Genomic DNA, 22945 nt, shown 5'->3' with positions numbered 1-22945 from the left:
TTTACCTGGAGAGAGTTCCGGGGGTCAACGCCCCCGCGGCCCGGTCTGTGACCAGGCCTCCTGGTGGATCAGAGCCTGATCAACCAGGCTGTTGCTGCTGGCTGCACGCAAACCAACGTACGAGCCACAGCCCGGCTGATCAGGAACTGACTTTAGGTGCTTGTCCAGTGCCAGCTTGAAGACTGCCAGGGGTCTGTTGGTAATCCCCCTTATGTGTGCTGGGAGGCAGTTGAACAGTCTCGGGCCCCTGACACTTATTGTATGGTCTCTTAACGTGCTAGTGACACCCCTGCTTTTCATTGGGGGGATGGTGCATCGTCTGCCAAGTCTTTTGCTTTCGTAGTGAGTGATTTTCGTGTGCAAGTTCGGTACTAGTCCCTCTAGGATTTTCCAGGTGTATATAATCATGTATCTCTCCCTCCTGCGTTCCAGGGAATACAGGTTTAGGAACCTCAAGCGCTCCCAGTAATTGAGGTGTTTTATCTCCGTTATGCGCGCCGTGAAAGTTCTCTGTACATTTTCTAGGTCGGCAATTTCACCTGCCTTGAAAGGTGCTGTTAGTGTGCAGCAATATTCCAGCCTAGATAGAACAAGTGACCTGAAGAGTGTCATCATGGGCTTGGCCTCCCTAGTTTTGAAGGTTCTCATTATCCATCCTGTCATTTTTCTAGCAGATGCGATTGATACAATGTTATGGTCCTTGAAGGTGAGATCCTCCGACATGATCACTCCCAGGTCTTTGACGTTGGTGTTTCGCTCTATTTTGTGGCCAGAATTTGTTTTGTACTCTGATGAAGATTTAATTTCCTCATGTTTACCATATCTGAGTAATTGAAATTTCTCATCGTTGAACTTCATATTGTTTTCTGCAGCCCACTGAAAGATTTGGTTGATGTCCGCCTGGAGCCTTGCAGTGTCTGCAATGGAAGACACTGTCATGCAGATTCGGGTGTCATCTGCAAAGGAAGACACGGTGCTGTGGCTGACATCCTTGTCTATGTCGGATATGAGGATGAGGAACAAGATGGGAGCGAGTACTGTGCCTTGTGGAACAGAGCTTTTCACCGTAGCTGCCTCGGACTTTACTCTGTTGACGACTACTCTCTGTGTTCTGTTAGTGAGGAAATTATAGATCCATCGACCGACTTTTCCTGTTATTCCTTTAGCACGCATTTTGTGCGCTATTACGCCATGGTCACACTTGTCGAAGGCTTTTGCAAAGTCTGTATATATTACATCTGCATTCTTTTTGTCTTCTAGTGCATTTAGGACCTTGTCGTAGTGATCCAATAGTTGAGACAGACAGGAGCGACCTGTTCTAAACCCATGTTGCCCTGGGTTGTGTAACTGATGGGTTTCTAGATGGGTGGTGATCTTGCTTCTTAGGACCCTTTCAAAGATTTTTATGATATGGGATGTTAGTGCTATTGGTCTGTAGTTCTTTGCTGTTGCTTTACTGCCCCCTTTGTGGAGTGGGGCTATGTCTGTTGTTTTTAGTAACTGTGGGACGACCCCCGTGTCCATGCTCCCTCTCCATAGGATGGAAAAGGCTCGTGATAGGGGCTTCTTGCAGTTCTTGATGAACACAGAGTTCCATGAGTCTGGCCCTGGGGCAGAGTGCATGGGCATGTCATTTATCGCCTGTTCGAAGTCATTTGGCGTCAGGATAACATCGGATAGGCTTGTGTTAATCAAATTTTGTGGCTCTCTCATAAAAAATTCATTTTGATCTTCGACTCTCAGTCTGGTTAGCGGCTTGCTAAAAACTGAGTCATATTGGGACTTGAGTAGCTCACTCATTTCCTTGCTGTCATCTGTGTAGGACCCATCTTGTTTAAGTAGGGGCCCAATACTGGACGTTGTTCTCGATTTTGATTTGGCATAGGAGAAGAAATACTTTGGGTTTCTTTCGATTTCATTTATGGCTTTTAGTTCTTCCCGCGATTCCTGACTCCTAAAGGATTCTTTTAGCTTAAGTTCGATGCTTGCTATTTCTCTGACCAGTGTCTCCCTACGCATTTCAGATATATTGACCTCTTTTAGCCGCTCTGTTATTCTTTTCCGTCGCCTGTAAAGGGAGCGCCTGTCTCTTTCTATTTTACATCTACTCCTCCTTTTTCTTAGAGGAATAAGCCTTGTGCATACATCGAGTGCCACCGAGTTAATCTGTTCTAGGCATAAGTTGGGGTCTGTGTTGCTTAGTATATCTTCCCAGCTTATATCGGTTAGGACTTGGTTTACTTGGTCCCACTTTATGTTTTTGTTATTGAAGTTGAATTTGGTGAATGCTCCCTCGTGACTAGTCTCATTATGTCGGTCTGGGGCTCCACGCATACATGTCTGAACCTCAATTATGTTGTGATCTGAGTATATTGTTTTTGATATGGTGACATTTCTTATCAGATCATCATTGTTAGTGAAGATGAGGTCTAGTGTATTCTCCAGTCTAGTAGGCTCTATTATTTGCTGGTTTAAATTGAATTTTGTGCAGAGATTTAAAAGCTCGTGTGAGTGTGAGTTTTCATCAGAGCTGCCTCCTGGTGTTATTACTGCAACAATATTATTTGCTATATTCCTCCATTTTAGGTGCCTTAAGTTGAAATCCCCCAGGAGCAAGATGTTGGGTGCAGGAGCTGGAAGATTTTCCAGACAGTGGTCAATTTTTAACAGCTGTTCCTGGAATTGCTGGGATGTTGCATCCGGAGGCTTGTAGACTACCACAATGACTAGGTTTTGGTTCTCGACCTTTACTGCTAAAACTTCCACTACATCATTTGAGGCATTAAGCAGTTCTGTGCAAACAAGTGACTCTGCAATGTACAGGCCAACCCCCCCCCCTTTTGCCTGTTCACTCTGTCACATCTGTATAGGTTGTAACCTGGGATCCATATTTCGTTGTCCAAGTGATCCTTTATGTGGGTCTCAGTGAAAGCCGCGAACATTGCCTTTGCCTCTGCAAGCAGTCCACGGATGAAAGGTATTTTGTTGTTTGTTGCTGGCTTTAGACCCTGTATATTTGCAAAGAAGAATGTTATCGGACTGGTGGTATTGTTGGTACTGGGGGGGGATTTTTTTTCCGGCATTAGTATCTGTATCTGTTGGTTTGGAGTGGAGGCCATCGACTGTGGTTCCACTCCAGGAATGACTGGATTTGGTGTACGATTTCTGCCATTTCCTGCCAGTTTTTTTTTCCTTCCTGGCACTAAAAAACCTCTCCCTCTTGAGTGGCTGTGGCTACCCAGGTTTTCCCATGGCCTGGATGTTTTGTATCTTTTTGTCCCCTTTAGATGGTATGCCTGGCAATTTAAGTTATAGCACAGTCTTTCCTGTACTGAAGAGGTACACAGTTCAGGGTGAAAAAGCTTACAGGAAGGGAGTTTGCATTTTCCTGTTGTCATATGGGCATGACATTTTCTAGGGTGGTCATAGTTGCACGTCCCATCTGTTTTTCCAGATTTCCCATGCCAGCAGATACCAAGTGCATAGTATGTGCACAGGCTTGGTTTCCGTTTGCCTTGGGTTTCTGTGACTGTATTCCCTGTTGGTGCATGTTTCCCTGTCTTACTTCTATCCTCCCTAGCACCAACAATGGAGCTCCCACCAGTTGTTTTTGGTAATATATCCTCACTATTGCTAGTGGAGTCCTCTTGTTTGCTATTTCCTGCGGTATTTCTAGTTTGCAATATTGGTTTTATCTTATCTTTGACTACACTTGTTTCCCTACTATGGCTCCTGTCCCCTATGAGGTCATTTATATGTATTCCTTCCTGCGTATAATTCCCGACTACCTGGACAAAATCTCCAGCTTCACCATTACTGTCTCCCAGGACAGCATCTCCAGCTTCACCATTACTGTCTCCCAGGACAGCACCTCCAGCTTCACCATTACTGTCTTCCAGCTTCATTACTGTCTCCCAGGACAGCACTATCAGCCCCACATTTACTGACTACCAGGACATCACCTCCAGCCTTACAGTTTCTGACTACATGGCCAGTATCAAGGGCAGTACCATTCAGCCCAGACTTTTTATGTTCCCATCTGTTGTAGAAAGCTTCCAGGTTTTCTATGAAAGCAGCTTTGATGTTGTCCTCTTTTAATACCCTTGTGATTTTAGTCCACAGATTTATCCTCATTTGGGCATACCCAAAAACACTTCCCTGTTTTAACACTGCTTGTAGCTAGTTCTTGGATATCTGCACAAGGGGCGTGACACCAATTTCCACAAAAATGACAATTTACCCATGTGGAAGCCCGTTTGTTTGACTGACCACAGACTACACACAGCTTCATAATGATTTGAATGGTTGATTTACTGCAATTCTACTAGCAACCTCTTGAATATTCTATTAATAACCTTTAAATGAAGCTCTAGCTATTTGTATTTCTGTTTCTAACTGTTTTTGTATATTGGACAGCTTACCGTCACGTTCCTGATTTTTAATGTTTGTGTTTATAAGGGCGCCTACAAACCCATCCGTTTACAGTCTGCTTTATTGTCCAACGAAACTGGCCAGTCCCGGGTTCGGACCAGTCAAGGGTTCGGACCCATCTGCTCTGATCAGTTACTTATTTAAAACATGCTGGTCGGTGATTTGAGCTAACACATGAAGGATCTACTGGAAATTATCCGAGTAATTGTGAACTGATACAAAAGTATAACTTGCGTGTTGAAGAGCCGGTGATATCTGGCAGCTCCTACAATGACGTACAGTCGACCTCTTTGTTTATCAATCGCTGTATCTGGCTTTTCTATTTTTTGTTTTTCCGTCTCCACCACAATAAATGCTATATTATCACTATAGTTGACTGGTGCAAATTTTGGAGGAAGGACGCTTTTTCTGTAGTAATAATTGCTTCTCGTTGTGTATATTGCGACCGCTGGTAACTACAGGTTATATGAAATTCACAGTAACGTCTCGTATTTCAAGAAAATGAAACTAATGAAAGTCACTCCACTCCACTAAGTACCATTATAATACTGGTTAGTTGCTACTACAACACTGTATTCTGCTATTCACTGGTATCACTAGATTATATGCGAGTACACTAGCAGGCCAGGAAGATTATTAAAAACAGCTGACCTGTGGTAAGTTTCTGGCGACTTCTGGCACCTGCCTCTATAGGCTTATCACTTCATTTACAAATTCACCTGTTTTCAAATGACACTTTAGCCTTTATCATCAATATACTAGGGAGCCACTGTAGTATACACTATACACTATGTATACTCAATGCTTTCAGGGAGACTTTCTTTCCTCTGACACAACGTTCACAGTCCAAAAAATTGCAGTCTTCCCACCCCTCTCTCTCTGGTGGGTGACCTGGCGGTGTGGGATTCCACAGCATAGTGTGAGGAGGGAGCTGTAAGTGGGAATTGTGGGTTGTGTTGGGTTAACGTGTTTGGCTGTGGGGTTCTGAGGGTGGTTCTGTGTGTACTTGCTCTGCCTTGCCCTGCTCTGTGTACTCGCCTAGTTGTACTCACCTAGTTGAGGTTGCAAGGGTCGAGTCCTAGCTCCTGGCCCCGCCTCTTGTGTGTGTGTGTGTGTGTGTGTGTGTGTGTGTGTGTATGTGTGTGTTTGTCAGGGATTATTATTATTTTTTTTCACACGGGAAACATATGATGGTATTTTATGCTAACAGTCGAAGTGCAAGAATTGGAAATAAATGGTATAAAATACCGACACAATGGCAATATAAACACAAATGCAGTATAATGTGATCCTTTATTGACTACGTTTCGCCCACACAGTGGGCTTTTTCAAGTCACAAACAGAACTACCTGGGGTGGAAGGAACGCGAGTATTTATAGTCCGGCTGAGGTCAGGTGAAGAATGCTGCATCTGATGATGTACCGAGTTGGGTTGTAGAGTCTAAAAACTTGGGTAGCTTGGAAAGGAGACTGGACAAGTTTGTGAGCAGACCTTCTACAGTGTTCTTATGTGGGATAGCGATGAAGAAGTTTCTTGGCAAGTGGTTCAGCTATGTTATAGAAGCCACTATTCTGGTTGAAGTTGTCGGATATAGAAATAAGTGATGATTCCAGGATTCTTCGGTATTGGGTGTTGTCTTCTGTGGCGATAAGTCTTGAGTTTCTGTAGTTTATCAAGTGGTTGTGTGAATTACGGTGTTGTACGCAGGCATTCCTTGTGTCGTCAGACCTGCTTGCGTATTGGTGTTCTGAAATACGTGTTTGGAGGTCCCTTGATGTTTCGCCCACGTATAACTTGTTGCAGTCATTACAAGGGATTATGTATACCCCTGCAGAGGATGGAGGCTTGTCCTGCCTACTACTGGTGATGTCCTTGATGGTCGTGGTTGTGGAGGTAGATACTTGGAATGATGTTTTGGCAAAGATGTTGGAAACATGTTTGGCAATGGAGTTGGTGGGAAGGACTATGTATCTCTTCTCGGCAGTGTCTTCTCTGGGTGTGTTGAAGATGTTTAGTGCTCGCCGTCTGCAGTCTCTGATGAAGTGACGAGGATAGTGGAGTTTGGAAAATACCTGTTCAATTATAGTCCAGTTCACACTTGAAGAAGAGGTCGACAACACTCTTCCTTTTCTTGATGTTCTACTCTGCAAAGCTGACCACGAACTTCGTTTTAAAGTCTATCGAAAACCCACCAACCAAAACGATCTTCTCCACTTCTACTCTCACCACGACACCAAAACCAAACGTGGTGTAATTATAGGCTTCTTCCTGCGTGCACTCAGAATCTGCAGCAACGAGTTCCTTGAGGAAGAATGCACTATAATTGAACAGGTATTTTCCAAACTCCACTATCCTCGTCACTTCATCAGAGACTGCAGACGGCGAGCACTAAACATCTTCAACACACCCAGAGAAGACACTGCCGAGAAGAGATACATAGTCCTTCCCACCAACTCCATTGCCAAACATGTTTCCAACATCTTTGCCAAAACATCATTCCAAGTATCTACCTCCACAACCACGACCATCAAGGACATCACCAGTAGTAGGCAGGACAAGCCTCCATCCTCTGCAGGGGTATACATAATCCCTTGTAATGACTGCAACAAGTTATACGTGGGCGAAACATCAAGGGACCTCCAAACACGTATTTCAGAACACCAATACGCAAGCAGGTCTGACGACACAAGGAATGCCTGCGTACAACACCGTAATTCACACAACCACTTGATAAACTACAGAAACTCAAGACTTATCGCCACAGAAGACAACACCCAATACCGAAGAATCCTGGAATCATCACTTATTTCTATATCCGACAACTTCAACCAGAATAGTGGCTTCTATAACATAGCTGAACCACTTGCCAAGAAACTTCTTCATCGCTATCCCACATAAGAACACTGTAGAAGGTCTGCTCACAAACTTGTCCAGTCTCCTTTCCAAGCTACCCAAGTTTTTAGACTCTACAACCCAACTCGGTACATCATCAGATGCAGCATTCTTCACCTGACCTCAGCCGGACTATAAATACTCGCGTTCCTTCCACCCCAGGTAGTTCTGTTTGTGACTTGAAAAAGCCCACTGTGTGGGCGAAACGTAGTCAATAAAGGATCACATTATACTGCATTTGTGTTTATATTTTAAAATCTGGCTGGTAGGATGTTAAAGCTGTAATAAGTTCAGTGAGGTGGATGTTAGTGAGGATAACACGATGTTTTGATAAATATCATTACAGAGAAGAGAGATCACAGCGGTAAGTTGTTCCAGAAACAAAGAGTAGTCAGAAGACAGTTTTCTGAAGATTGGGATACTTGGCTTCTGGAATTTGTTTCTAAAAGTTAGTGATGACCTTTTATGTGCTAGCTTCAAGCCCACATATTCCTGGAGCTCAATAAGCTGTTTCTATTGAAGCAACATCAGAGGCAAAAGCTGCAACAACACAGGATCTCCATCGTTGATTACATCAATCACTAAAGATGCAACAACAGGACATCCATCGTTGATGACATCAATCACTAAAGAATTCACAAGAAATTCAAAACATGGCTTCAACGTTTTTAGTTTCTCAGACCTGTTCTCAAAATCATTATAAGGTATATCTGAGTTTCGTTCGCATTGTTTCAATTTACTTAATTTAATTTCAATACCAGGAAAAGTAGTTATTCTTAATTTAAGGTTGGGAAAGTGGTCAAATTCCTTTGTTGTCAGATATCTCTGAAAAAAAAGCTTCATTTTATTCCGAAAACTGAAAACTGATTGTCCAAGTTCTGTAATAACTTCGATCCTTGAAGTACCAGATTTAAATACTGGAGGTGATGCATTACATCTGTAAAGAGCATCTGATCCTGTACACATCCACGATCTTCTAGTTGTGGGAATTTCTTTTTTTTTTTCTTATTTTTCATGAAACCAATGACTGGTTCAAAAAGAGTAACAAATTTATTCTTAAGATTTTTACTTGATAGCCATCTTATAATACAGTAGAATGAAAGATCACTTGGCTTTTCTTCAAGTTCCAGCTCCTCCATAAAATTTCTAAATTCACGGTGTTTTTGCAATTGTCCGAAAGAAATTCATAATTTCTAAAACGTAATTTATGACACTGTTGAAGTTTTTACTTACTAAATGTTCAGGGTGGATAGGAATATTTTATTACATAATATGGTACAGAAGATTTAAGAGATACATTGTTGATATAAAGGTGGCATATACGGTACATGTTGTTACGTGTGTATCACCGATTATAAGGCGAAAATCTCATCCAGCTCCTCAGAGCTGGGGCGTGTGCCCAAAATACAGCAGGCATTACCCCTTTGAACAGCCGCACTGAGCCGCTGGAACAGAAAACTAGCTGCCCTGGGATCCCTAGTTACCCTGATGAGTCTTTTTCCCAGCTCCTTAAGGAATTTAGATGCACTCTTTCCCCATGAGCCAAGGGTCTCTGAGCCTATGGGAACAAACATATAATGATGGGCAAGTTCTCCATATTTTCTAGACTTTTGGGACTCCCTGAAGCTGGCAGCTGCCCCTCCTTCCTCCCTGGTGTATTGGAGATAGGTATCAGCCAAGGTAGATGCACATGTATAGTCCCACACCACCTGCTTCCCATCTGTCCAGGCTTGAAGGGTGATACCATCTGGACGCTTCTGGCTGCCATCAGATCTGCATAGTTGGGGTGGCTCCCTTACTGCTGGGCATCCAGCTGTTGTGAGGCTCCTCTTGATAATGTTATTAACCTCCTCATGTCTTGCAATCTTTCCCTCGGATTTACGGCACACAAGACCATGGTACCCGAATCGGTCTGCTGCTTCACTGCCACAAATACACCTGTGTTCGGCGAGAATAGGGGCGGCAAGTCGAAGGGCAACACCGATGCGGATGGTCTGTGGGTCGAGGCGTGTGCCAAGGCTGGAGTTGGGAACAGCCAACAGAAAGTCCCCAGCATGAGGGGCTCTCACTGCCAGGAGGCGGGCTCTATCCTTCCCTGACACACTCTGAAGCATTGTTGAGGCTATATTTTCCACTATTGGACCATCCCAGTGCGATTGTTTGTAGTTGTTGGGGGGAGCAGGTCTGGTTCCAGAGCCCGTTAGATTATCCCAGATCATTGCTCCGTCAATGAATTTTTGGTCCTGGACTCCAATCTTGTCCCTAAGATGTTCAGGGAGAATCGCTGCTACAAGCTCTCTGGATGCAATACACGAGGACAGAAAAGCAGGTAACGCAATCTGTGATGACTTGCGGACACCAATGCCTCCTAGTCTGACTGGAAGTGTAGCTTGGTTCCACTGCCCGTCTTCTAGAGTAAGGTTAAGTACTTTCGTAAAAATCTGCCTCAGAATACTGTCATATTCGTGCAGTATAGGGTTATCATATGAAGGTGCACATCTTAGGAAATATGTCAACCTGGGCAGACTCAAGCACTTTGTGAGAAGGTACAAGGCATCGTGGGTGTCCAGATTGCCTATTCGTTGTTCCATTCTCCTTAACTCTTCCAATTTCTTCCTGAGAATTGTGTCAATGGCATTGCTTCCCAGAGGTGCTCCTAGCAAGACACTATTTGTGGGGGCAATGACTGCTGCTCCTGGTAGTTTTGATCTCACTGCATTTATCACTTGTTGACTGACTGAGATGATTTCACATTTGGATGGATTCAGGATGAGACCCATTTCCTGTCCCCGTGTCATTACCTGTGTAAGGTCATGTAGGAGGGACTCCTTTGTACCTGCTAGTGTGCCATCATCTAGGAACCAGATGTTTAGCTCGCTGGTCAGTCTGACTGTGATTTCCCTAACTGCTATACAGAAGAGAAATGGTGCAAGAGGATCTCCTTGTTGGACACCCTCCGATGATGTGATTTCATGCTCTCCAAAGAGAAGCATTGATTCCTTGCTATACCCAGCTGAAACAAAAGGGAAGAGACCAGGGAAATGTTCTTGTACTGCTGCTAATACCACGTCTCTTTTCAGGAGATTGAACGCATTCTTGAAATCTAATTTTACCACTGCATTGTCCTCAGGCAGGTTGTTGATATACGCCCTTGTTGCATGAACCGCTGCTTCACTTCCTTGAGAGACCCCAAAGCCAAGCTGGTTTGGTTGAAGCATCATGGCTGCCTGTGCACGAATACTTCGGACAGCAGCTTTGGATACGAGGCGGCGTAACGTGTTGCCTACTGCAATTGGCCGAATTCCTCCATCCTTCTTTTTAAGTGCACAAAGTGTTGCACCAAAAAAGAAAGGTCTAATTTCATCAGGAATCAGACCAGCCAAGGAATTGTTGACGAACCTTGTGATCTCTGAAAGCAGTGTCTCTGCAATTTCCCCAATAACTGGATTAACCATTTCCTTTAAATGCTGTGGCCTTATTCCAGTGTAACCCCCAGCAGAGCCAGATGGGAACGACATTATTGCTTTGTAAATGTCTGAGTCTTCCACAATCAATGGTTCCATAGTGGGGACAGAGGTGTTGGAACTGTTGGTGCCACTGGTTTCCCTGGCAGGGTGCTTTCCTCTAAGTGCTTCAGCCGTGTCAGCATCCCTGGGAGCAACTGTATCTTCACTGGTAATAATTCTGATTGCCCCCACTGTGTTGCCCTCTTCAATTTTCTTGCTCACCTGGACTCTGACTTTTTCACTGTCAGTAGAGTGAGTGGGGGTTCTGCCTCTCCCTTTTTTGTGTTGACGGGGAAGGCGAATGAGGTTATCAACTCTAGGAAAATCTCTTAAGGATTTAATTATCATTGAGGCTAGCCTCTTTCCCCTTCTTTCCGGCACAGCTAAGCAGACATTGCCAAAAAGTAGCAAGTTGTGCCATGCCTTGATGGTTGGTGGAGCATTTAAGATAGTGGAACCATCGTTTACTTTTTTCAGGAGGTCTGTAAGTTTCCCAGCTGCGTGTGGACGGGCTGCTTTGGGAATATGTGTGAGTGTCCTGGTACCTGTTGCTTTAATTGCTTCCAAGAGATTGTCTGATGAGATGAAATCTGTTGGAGTGGGTTCAGGTGCCTGAGGTGGCTCTGGATCATCACTTTCCACAGGAGGACATCCTGAACCAGGGCAACTACCGTGTTTGCGGAGGAAACCATTAGAGTTGAGACAACGAAGCTGTAAGCATGACCGACACTTGCCTCTCCTAGTATTGCCAGCCGTGCCATTTCCCTGGCTGCTTGCTTCCTCCTGATTGGCATCCATCTGCTATATAGACAATAGGAGTGGAATATGACATGCTGGGTGGGTATGGTGCGTGGAAGGTAGTGAACTTGACCGTGGTGGCCTATGGATATAGGGGCTGGGATTTTAGGAAGGGGAAAACTTCCCCTGGGAATTAGGTGGGGGAGGCGCAGGTATATATATATATACATATATGTATATATATATATATATACATATATATATATATAATGTATATATATATATATATATATATATATATATATATATTTTTTTTATTTTTTTTATCACACTGGCCGATTCCCACCAAGGCAGGGTGGCCCGAAAAAGAAAAACTTTCACCATCATTCACTCCATCACTGTCTTGCCAGAAGGGTGCTTTACACTACAGTTTTTAAACTGCAACATTAACACCCCTCCTTCAGAGTGCAGGCACTGTACTTCCCATCTCCAGGACTCAAGTCCGGCCTGCCGGTTTCCCTGAATCCCTTCATAAATGTTACTTTGCTCACACTCCAACAGCACGTCAAGTATTAAAAACCATTTGTCTCCATTCACTCCTATCAAACACGCTCACGCATGCCTGCTGGAAGTCCAAGCCCCTCGCACACAAAACCTCCTTTACCCCCTCCCTCCAACCCTTCCTAGGCCGACCCCTACCCCGCCTTCCTTCCACTACAGACTGATACACTCTTGAAGTCATTCTGTTTCGCTCCATTCTCTCTACATGTCCGAACCACCTCAACAACCCTTCCTCAGCCCTCTGGACAACAGTTTTGGTAATCCCGCACCTCCTCCTAACTTCCAAACTACGAATTCTCTGCATTATATTCACACCACACATTGCCCTCAGACATGACATCTCCACTGCCTCCAGCCTTCTCCTCGCTGCAACATTCATCACCCACGCTTCACACCCATATAAGAGCGTTGGTAAAACTATACTCTCATACATTCCCCTCTTTGCCTCCAAGGACAAAGTTCTTTGTCTCCACAGACTCCTAAGTGCACCACTCACTCTTTTTCCCTCATCAATTCTATGATTCACCTCATCTTTCATAGACCCATCCGCTGACACGTCCACTCCCAAATATCTGAATACGTTCACCTCCTCCATACTCTCTCCCTCCAATCTGATATTCAATCTTTCATCACCTAATCTTTTTGTTATCCTCATAACCTTACTCTTTCCTGTATTCACCTTTAATTTTCTTCTTTTGCACACCCTACCAAATTCATCCACCAATCTCTGCAACTTCTCTTCAGAATCTCCCAAGAGCACAGTGTCATCAGCAAAGAGCAGCTGTGACAACTCCCACTTTGTGTGTGATTCTTTATCTTTTAACTCCACGCCTCTTGCCAAGACCCTCGCATTTACTTCTCTTACAACCCCATCTATAAATATATTAAACAACCACGGTGACATCACACATCCTTGTCTAAGGCCTACTTTTACTGGGAAAAAATTTCCCTCTTTCCTACATACTCTAACTTGAGCCTCACTATCCTCGTAAAAACTCTTCACTGCTTTCAGTAACCTACCTCCTACACCATACACTTGCAACATCTGCCACATTGCCCCCCTATCCACCCTGTCATACGCCTTTTCCAAATCCATAAATGCCACAAAGACCTCTTTAGCCTTATCTAAATACTGTTCACTTATATGTTTCACTGTAAACACCTGGTCCACACACCCCCTACCTTTCCTAAAGCCTCCTTGTTCATCTGCTATCCTATTCTCCGTCTTACTCTTAATTCTTTCAATTATAACTCTACCATACACTTTACCAGGTACACTCAACAGACTTATCCCCCTATAATTTTTGCACTCTCTTTTATCCCCTTTGCCTTTATACAAAGGAACTATGCATGCTCTCTGCCAATCCCTAGGTACCTTACCCTCTTCCATACATTTATTAAATAATTGCACCAACCACTCCAAAACTATATCCCCACCTGCTTTTAACATTTCTATCTTTATCCCATCAATCCCGGCTGCCTTACCCCCTTTCATTTTACCTACTGCCTCACGAACTTCCCCCACACTCACAACTGGCTCTTCCTCACTCCTACAAGATGTTATTCCTCCTTGCCCTATACACGAAATCACAGCTTCCCTATCTTCATCAACATTTAACAATTCCTCAAAATATTCCTTCCATCTTCCCAATACCTCTAACTCTCCATTTAATAACTCTCCTCTCCTATTTTTAACTGACAAATCCATTTGTTCTCTAGGCTTTCTTAACTTGTTAATCTCACTCCAAAACTTTTTCTTATTTTCAACAAAATTTGTTGATAACATCTCACCCACTCTCTCATTTGCTCTCTTTTTACATTGCTTCACCACTCTCTTAACTTCTCTCTTTTTCTCCATATACTCTTCCCTCCTTGCATCACTTCTACTTTGTAAAAACTTCTCATATGCTAACTTTTTCTCCCTTACTACTCTCTTTACATCATCATTCCACCAATCGCTCCTCTTCCCTCCTGCACCCACTTTCCTGTAACCACAAACTTCTGCTGAACACTCTAACACTACATTTTTAAACCTACCCCATACCTCTTCGACCCCATTGCCTATGCTCTCATTAGCCCATCTATCCTCCAATAGCTGTTTATATCTTACCCTAACTGCCTCCTCTTTTAGTTTATAAACCTTCACCTCTCTCTTCCCTGATGCTTCTATTCTCCTTGTATCCCATCTACCTTTTACTCTCAGTGTAGCTACAACTAGAAAGTGATCTGATATATCTGTGGCCCCTCTATAAACATGTACATCCTGAAGTCTACTCAACAGTCTTTTATCTACCAATACATAATCCAACAAACTACTGTCATTTCGCCCTACATCATATCGTGTATACTTATTTATCCTCTTTTTCTTAAAATATGTATTACCTATAACTAAACCCCTTTCTATACAAAGTTCAATCAAAGGGCTCCCATTATCATTTACACCTGGCACCCCAAACTTACCTACCACACCCTCTCTAAAAGTTTCTCCTACTTTAGCATTCAAGTCCCCTACCACAATTACTCTCTCACTTGGTTCAAAGGCTCCTATACATTCACTTAACATCTCCCAAAATCTCTCTCTCTCCTCTGCATTCCTCTCTTCTCCAGGTGCATACACGCTTATTATGACCCACTTCTCGCATCCAACCTTTACTTTAATCCACATAATTCTTGAATTTACACATTCATATTCTCTTTTCTCCTTCCATAACTGATCATTTAACATTACTGCTACCCCTTCCTTTGCTCTAACTCTCTCAGATACTCCAGATTTAATCCCATTTATTTCCCCCCACTGAAACTCTCCTACCCCCTTCAGCTTTGTTTCGCTTAGGGCCAGGACATCCAACTTCTTTTCATTCATAACATCAGCAATCATCTGTTTCTTGTCATCCGCACTACATCCACGCACATTTAAGCAACCCAGTTTTATAAAGTTTTTCTTCTTCTCTTTTTTAGTAATTGTATACAGGAGAAGGGGTTACTAGCCCATTGCTCCCGGCATTTTAGTCGCCTCATACGACACGCATGGCTTACGGAGGAAAGATTCTTTTCCACTTCCCCATGGACAATAGAAGAAATAAAAAAGAACAAGAGCTATTTAGAAAAAGGAGAAAAACCTAGATGTATGTATATATATATATAAGTCACCAGATATCTATACTACTCTTACACCTACTTAAGTATTTGAGGCTTACTCCTCTAGAGTTCATATGTAAATGAGCTCTGGGAGACATTACTCCAATAGTATGACAGACTCATATGAGGCAGATCTTAAGAGATGTAAAGTAGCTTGGCTACCGTGAACACAGGTCAGAATAGCATTTTTTGTGTATTTCTCTTCAGGGTGAAGGATTTGTTAATGCAGGGAACTGGAACTATACCCTTCACTGGGCTGATCCTGACTGCCATCCATATTCTTGGCACTGTGTGACCCTTACAGGTTTAGTCCTTCCCCATGAATATAATGTGTATTTTAAGTGTAACTCTATCCTGCAGGCGAGAGTGGTAGTGTGGACATACGACAATCGTCAGGAGTACGGCAGCTACACCGTCCATCGGGAGGAAGTGGCAGCAGTGGGCGTCACGGCAGGGGAGGAGTACGTGGTGAGCCTCGGAGGCATCCTAGACGGCTACCTCGTCATCTGGCACATCCCCAGCAGGAGACCACTTACCAGTAGGTCCCAGCACCACCAGGGGAACGTAGCCTAGTCAAGATCGTAGCTTAGTCAAGATCGTAGCTTAGTCAAGATCACCCGAGGCTGAGTGGTGGAGTTTGATTTGTATCTAGAGGTAGGGACTAGGGATTACTTCCCCAGGAGAGGTTTCATTATTCCATAGGTTGCTGCCTAATTAAGAACTAAACAACTCTTTCGGCATAAATGATTAAGATATTTCCTCCTTCAGCTAGATTTCATATTACGAATTTATACCCCCCAAGGGAGGTTCCTTGACCCTGGTGAGGGGCTCTTGATTTAGGGAATTAGATCTGTGCTCCGGTTCCCTGAATTGAGCCTGAATACCTAACACCCCCACCCCCCACGTGCGCTGTATAATCCTACTTGTTTAGCGCTCCCCCTGGTTATAATAACAATACGAATTTATAACTGTCATTACATGGTATACCACAATCAAATTCATAAACAAAGGTCGTAATCTGATTATCAATACATCAGCTGTAAAGTGTAGCCACGACGCATGTGAATCTGAATCCTTACGTTAATAAAACAATTATGTTCAGGAAGGTGAAATATCAAAAATTTAATTAAAAATTAATTTGGCTAGAGGAGCTACATATTTAAGAACATTTAATAGATTCAGAGTTCAGTACCCAATATGGGATATGGGGTGCAGTGTAGCAGGCGTTTCATGATACCTTCTTAGACATAGCTCTCTCTCTGTTCCATTTCTATGTATTTGGACTTCAGATGGTCAGGTTTTTTAACTTCCACAGTAGTAATTATTGCGCCCTCATCCTGGAGTGGGCAGAGTGAGCTATATCTAACAGCTATAGGTTTTTCCCTTCGAAAGACGGTGGTTGTTCATTTTACCTGGTCCCAAGTTCGACAGCTTTCTCTCCATGTGCAGTCCCTTCTCTATGAGCATCAGCTGTCGTATCTGGGACTGATCTTGATCATTGTCTGAGTAGGTCTCGTGTAAATGAGCTCAAAGGATGCTTTGTGGGCACTAGATATCTTTAGTATTCTTCCACCACCCCAGCAAATGCTGCAGTCTTCGCAGGAAAAAAGAGGGAAGGGATGAGCTCTTTGCTCATCGTGCAAGGTTTCCTTTGTCTTCGGTGTTTGGATGCGAGTTCCTCTCCTGGACTGTGGTCTTGATGCATATGCAGTCAGCGGCTGGCTTCTCTCTTCCTTCTTTGGAGAGCACCTGAGGTTCATTCTTGTGGGTAGTGGCTGGAGACACCTAAGTGTAAGCTCCAGTGATGACCTTGGCTAATGTTATGCCCCTTGGTCATAATTATTTATTAATACGGAATTTTTTCACTTAATATTATACTCAGGGTCTCTTTAATAATAGCTAAATTAAACATTCCTCTAGTTTATAATATTATGACTCTAAGCTATATAACTAAGGATTATATACCAGGGTATTATTTATGTATATATTATTTTTGTATATGTTTAGGTAGGGAATTTTTTTTTTTTTATTTTTATTTAAGGACACAGTATACAATCTACATGTTGTTATACATAAAACTTAACAAAAAAGCTCAACACTGAGAAAAAACAAGCCTAACTAGGAATGAAACAGAAGAACCTACACCTGAGCATTCCTTAACAAAAAAAGCTACATAACAAAACCTGTTACACTTATGCATATTTTGTACAAAACTTTATATACAAAACATTAAGTATACACCAAAACATTTCTCATACAATTATTTTGTTTTTTTTTTTATTATCACACCGGCCGATTCCCACCAAGGCAGGGTGGCCCGAAAAAGAAAAACTTTCACCATCATTCACTCCATCACTGTCTTGCCAGAAGGGTGCTTTACACTACAGTTTTTAAACTGCAACATTAACACCCCTCCTTCAGAGTGCAGGCACTGTACTTCCCATCTCCAGGACTCAAGTCCGGCCTGCCGGTTTCCCTGAATCCCTTCATAAATGTTACTTTGCTCACACTCCAACAGCACGTCAAGTATTAAAAACCATTTGTCTCCATTCACTCCTATCAAACACGCTCACGCATGCCTGCTGGAAGTCCAAGCCCCTCGCACACAAAACCTCCTTTACCCCCTCCCTCCAACCCTTCCTAGGCCGACCCCTACCCCGCCTTCCTTCCACTACAGACTGATACACTCTTGAAGTCATTCTGTTTCGCTCCATTCTCTCTACATGTCCGAACCACCTCAACAACCCTTCCTCAGCCCTCTGGACAACAGTTTTGGTAGTCCCGCACCTCCTCCTAACTTCCAAACTACGAATTCTCTGCATTATATTCACACCACACATTGCCCTCAGACATGACATCTCCACTGCCTCCAGCCTTCTCCTCGCTGCAACATTCATCACCCACGCTTCACACCCATATAAGAGCGTTGGTAAAACTATACTCTCATACATTCCCCTCTTTGCCTCATACATTCCCCCCTTTACATAGATTCTCGAAAACTAAAAAACTGTAGCAGTCATGCCACAGTCAGTCCCCGATAATTCTCCAGAAAAAGAGTAACCCACTGACCCCCATATAAGCTCCTATTCCTACCCACCGACCTATAAAAACTCGCCGCTAAAGCCTTGATTCTGACATTACCCCCCACCTCCCTCATTCCCCAAGAAACATACAAAAAATCAACCATTATATACCTTAATGCCCTCGCTATCTCACTAGACACTCCTCCCACGTCTAAAAGTAAAGCCCTAAGAACCCCCACCCTTCCCCCCAATAACCCAAAAACACCCCTCAACAACACCCTTACATTTTCCAAAAAAGGGCAAAAATACACTACATGGAAGGCATTTTCCACATCACCACAATGCGCACATGAAGCATCACTCACATATCCCATCTGCCTCAACACCTCTTTTGACGCCAATGTTCCCATGAGGAATCTGTAGACCACTTCTCTCACCCTTGCAGGCATTCTTAGCTTTCGAAATTCCTCCCATATTACCCTCCAATCATATGTGGGGAAGAGAGCCACCCCTTGCAGCGTCTCCCGACGATACTCAACTCCCACCAGCCTCCCTATTCGCAAACGAAGCACATCTCGAACCCTTAACATATACCTCAACATATCCTCACACACCTCCAGGTCCCTCCCACTCCACCAACAACGAAAGTCCCTCATCACCTCCCCCACACGCCGCCCCCTGACCCATCCCCACTGAGGTATCTCACCTTGACATATATTGCCCTCACCCTGGGCCCCAATGCCAACAAACCCAATCCCCGAGAAAATAAATAGTATAAAGACACAATGAAACATAAACACATATGCAGTTTAATGTGATCCTATATTGACAACGTTTCGCCCACACAGTGGGCTTCCTCAAGTCACACACAGATCTGTGTGTGACTTGAAAAAGCCCACTGTGTTGGGCGAAACGTTGTCAACAAAGGATCATACTGCATATGTGTTTATGTTTCCAAACCCAATCCCCCCTGACGAACCCCAGTCCTTACCATCCCAACCACGCCCTCCCATAATCCCATATATACCTTAATGCCCTCCTCTGGATGTCTGTTACATCACAATTCCTCAAGGGATATACTGCCGCCTCTCCCCAAACCTTACTGTATACCAACGAATTCACAATCACAGCCCTTTTGGTGCAACGTAACCTCTCTGGCCCGAAGGCCACGGAGCCTACCCACCGCCCTGTCCCTAACCGCCTCCGAATTAATCTTTCTACTGTCCTGCCTATCCGCTGTGTACCAAATCCCACAAATCTTAATCTGTTCCACGACATTCCATCCAAACCCCTAACCCAATCTCCCGCCTACCCAGGTGCCCACCTCTAACAACATCGACTTGCTTTTGTTTACCCTCATTCCTGTTACTGCCCCAAACTTCTCGATGACTCTACCCACCCTTGAAAAATCCTCCCTTCCACTAAGTAAGATCGTCGTATCATCAACGTAACCCACAACCCCCCATCATTTCCCTCAACCCCCTCCCAACACAACTCTCGGTCTACAAGCTCATAAAATGGGTTCTGAACACAAGCAAATAATAGCTGTGAAAGTGGGCAACCCTGCCACAAGCCCCTCTCCATACAAATCCCAGAACCCAACCTACCATTCACCTGCACACGCATGATCGCCCCCGCATACAATGCATCCACCCACCCTACCACCCTGGCACCAAAACCCAAATCACACAAACTCTCACGCAAAAACACCCTGTCCACACAATCATACGCATTCTCCCAATCAACCCCTAGAACCTCCCCCCCTCCACAGCCCTCTAAGAAAACCTTTATGCGCCCGTGTCCATCCCGCATACTCCTCCTTGGAATCCCAAACTGACCTCTGTGTAAAAGCGCTCCGAGAACTGCCTTCATTCTATTCCCTAGAATCTTTGCGAATACCTTATAGTCTGCGCACATTAAGGAAATTGCCCGGAAAGCACTCAGTGCCCGCGCCCCTTCCTTCTATGGTACTAATACTACTATGCCTGTACGTTGTGACTCACCTATTCTCTTTCCCTCTAGCATATTTTTCAAAACCCCAACTAAACAATGCCTCATGCACCCCCAATGAGCCCTATAAAAGTCAATAGGCAAACCGTCAATGCCTGGCGCCTTACCCGTATTCATGCTGAAAACCGCATCTGCCACCTCAGCCTCACTAATATCAGCCTCCAACCCCACCCTATCCGTTTCTCCTATAGCCTTATGAACCCCCCTACCGAAAGACGCCTGCCAGGTGCCCCGCCTCCCACCTTCTCTCCATTTTCTCCTGAGCCATTCACCTGCATAAATGCTTATACTCTCAGTGGAGATGAGGACCTCACCTTCCGGGTAATCACCAACTCCCGCACTAGTCTCTAACTGCAATAACGTGGTCACTCTCCTACGCTCCCTAAACTTACGCAGCACATACCCAGTCGGTTTATCCCCCCACAACACATCGTCCAACCCTGAACGAAAACGTATCGCGTCAAAACGTTCATTATGAATCTCCTCAATCCTACCTCGAAGCAGTGCTATATCTTCCCCCTCCCCACCCCCCCTCCCGTAACATGCCTGCAACTGTCCCTCCAAATAATTCTGCAAACCATATCTCCATCTCGCTTCCTCACGGCCCTTGACTCTATAAAAATTCGCGATCCCAGGTTTCGCCCGCAACTCCCACCATTCTACAAGCTCCATAGCCCGATCCCTATCTCCCCAAAACCCATTCCACCACTCATCAAAACCCATTCCCCCCCCCTTCCCCCCGAGCAGCCGCACATTCAACTTCCAATAGCCGGGGTAAATATGCACGGCACCTTCCCACGACAGATCCACTATCACTGCCCTATGGTCTGAGAAACCCACATCAAAAGTTTGCACCCTCCCGACCTCCAATCCCTTCATGACGTAAATCCTGTCTAGTCTTGCAGCATACCCCTTGCGAATGAACGTGTGCTCCACCATATAACCTCCTCCCCCTGCAACATCTACGACACCCACGTCCCTCAACACATCCCTCAGAACACGTAATACACAACCCGCCCCCCTCGGTTCAACATCCTGGCCCCGAATTACACAATTCCAATCCCCACCAATAATCGTGATGGCAGGCAATCCCCGCAGATGGTACAATAAGTCTTCCCTCACAAAATCCGCTTTTACTCGTGTATTGCTCGACGCCGGCACATACACTCCTATGAAACATGCCCTTCTATCACCCCATACACCATCTACCCGCACAACCCTCCCCCCTGCCTCCTCCCAACCCGTGACACGCAAGGGGCTGGTCTCCTTTATCGCTATCGCCACCCCCCCTTTCAACTGCCAAGCACAACTAACGTACAACTTATACCCATGCAACAACAACTCACTACCAATCTTATGATTGTGTTCCTGCAAGAAACACACATCCACCTGGAACCTACGTAAGAACCATACTAACCACACAGTTTTGATCTCAGCCTTGAGACCGTTCACATTTAGAGTGACACACCTGAAATTTATAAGAACGGCGGCTTCCCTCTATGCCTCTGTGGCTTGCCTACCATCCCTTTTCCTGTGCGTCGACCCGACGCCTCACCAGACTTTCCCCTGGCTCCCTCCCCACCTTTTACCCTTTCACTACAGAAATCAGGATCCACTAGATCCTTTTGGTCCAGCAACTCCTCATCCTTTGCCCAAGCTTTTTTGCCCGGCCTCTGCCCCGGCGTGAGTACCTCCTCGGCCTCAACCGTGCCAGCAGGCCTTTTCCTAGAACCACTACCCACACACATGTCTTCATCCGACAAATGCTCCTGATGGACCTCCACCTCCACCACTTGCTCTAAGCGAGTTCCACACAATGTTTGTACCACAGACTGCTGTTCCTCCCTCACATCAGCCTCGGCAGCACTTAAGGTGGAGGTCCCCGACCCGTCCAAAAAACCTCTCAACACGTCCTCCAGTAAATCTTCCTGAGGACCATCTTTCCTTCCTGATGGAGCCCCCGACGGTCCTGTCTGCTCCCCCGAGCCTACCGGGAGTGTAACACAGGTACCGACCGTCGGTACTTCCCGATCAACCTCTTCACTCCAACGACCACTCGTCCCTGCTTCCTCCTCTCCCAACTCAGGCATCAACTCACAAGGCCGCTGCTCCACTGCCAACGTACCAGGAGCCCTGGTAGGCTGCCTCCTAGGACACTGTGCTGCCATATGGTCGTAGGAGCTACATAATCGACAGGTCCTTCTCTGGCCGGCATAGTGTACAAAGACCTGCGTCCTGGAATCCACTAGCATGACGTAGGACGGTATAGGCCTAGCCAACGTCATTTTGAGGGTATAAGAACCCTCAGGTCGTCCCTCATATGGCCCATCTTTCCATACTCCCATCGTAGCCGAATGAACTTTACCATAACTGTTGAAGACCTCCTGTATACTATACGCAGTCGCCTCGAAAGGGACGTTTCTCACCTTCACCCACGTATAGTACCTAGATACGTCGTGCAAGACGACGTCCACTGCCGAATTCACAGTCACCTTCCTCTCCTGGTACTCGTCAACAAGTCTGTCGTAGACGCCGGTACGATTCAGTTTCAGGAATACTCTGGTCATCCCATTTAAGGCTACACCATATACTTCATCGTTGGGGACACCATAGACGTCTCTGATGATAGCGGGTAGCAATGTATTC

General features: G+C 44.8%; 1 protein-coding gene across 1 annotated transcript in view; it reads left to right on the top strand.

Annotated features, from left to right (window-relative positions):
- Positions 1–22945, top strand: part of LOC138854387 (cilia- and flagella-associated protein 52-like) — a 49220-nt gene that overhangs the window by 6224 nt on the left and 20051 nt on the right. The window contains exon 2 of the mRNA XM_070097277.1: positions 15627–15804. Coding sequence (XP_069953378.1) covers positions 15627–15804 — 178 coding nt within the window. The remainder of the gene's footprint in view (positions 1–15626; positions 15805–22945) is intronic.

Source organism: Cherax quadricarinatus, chromosome 57 (assembly GCF_038502225.1).
Source record: "Cherax quadricarinatus isolate ZL_2023a chromosome 57, ASM3850222v1, whole genome shotgun sequence".
Classification (NCBI taxonomy): Eukaryota; Metazoa; Arthropoda; class Malacostraca; order Decapoda; family Parastacidae; genus Cherax; species Cherax quadricarinatus.
This window is presented reverse-complemented; position numbering and strand designations above follow the sequence as displayed.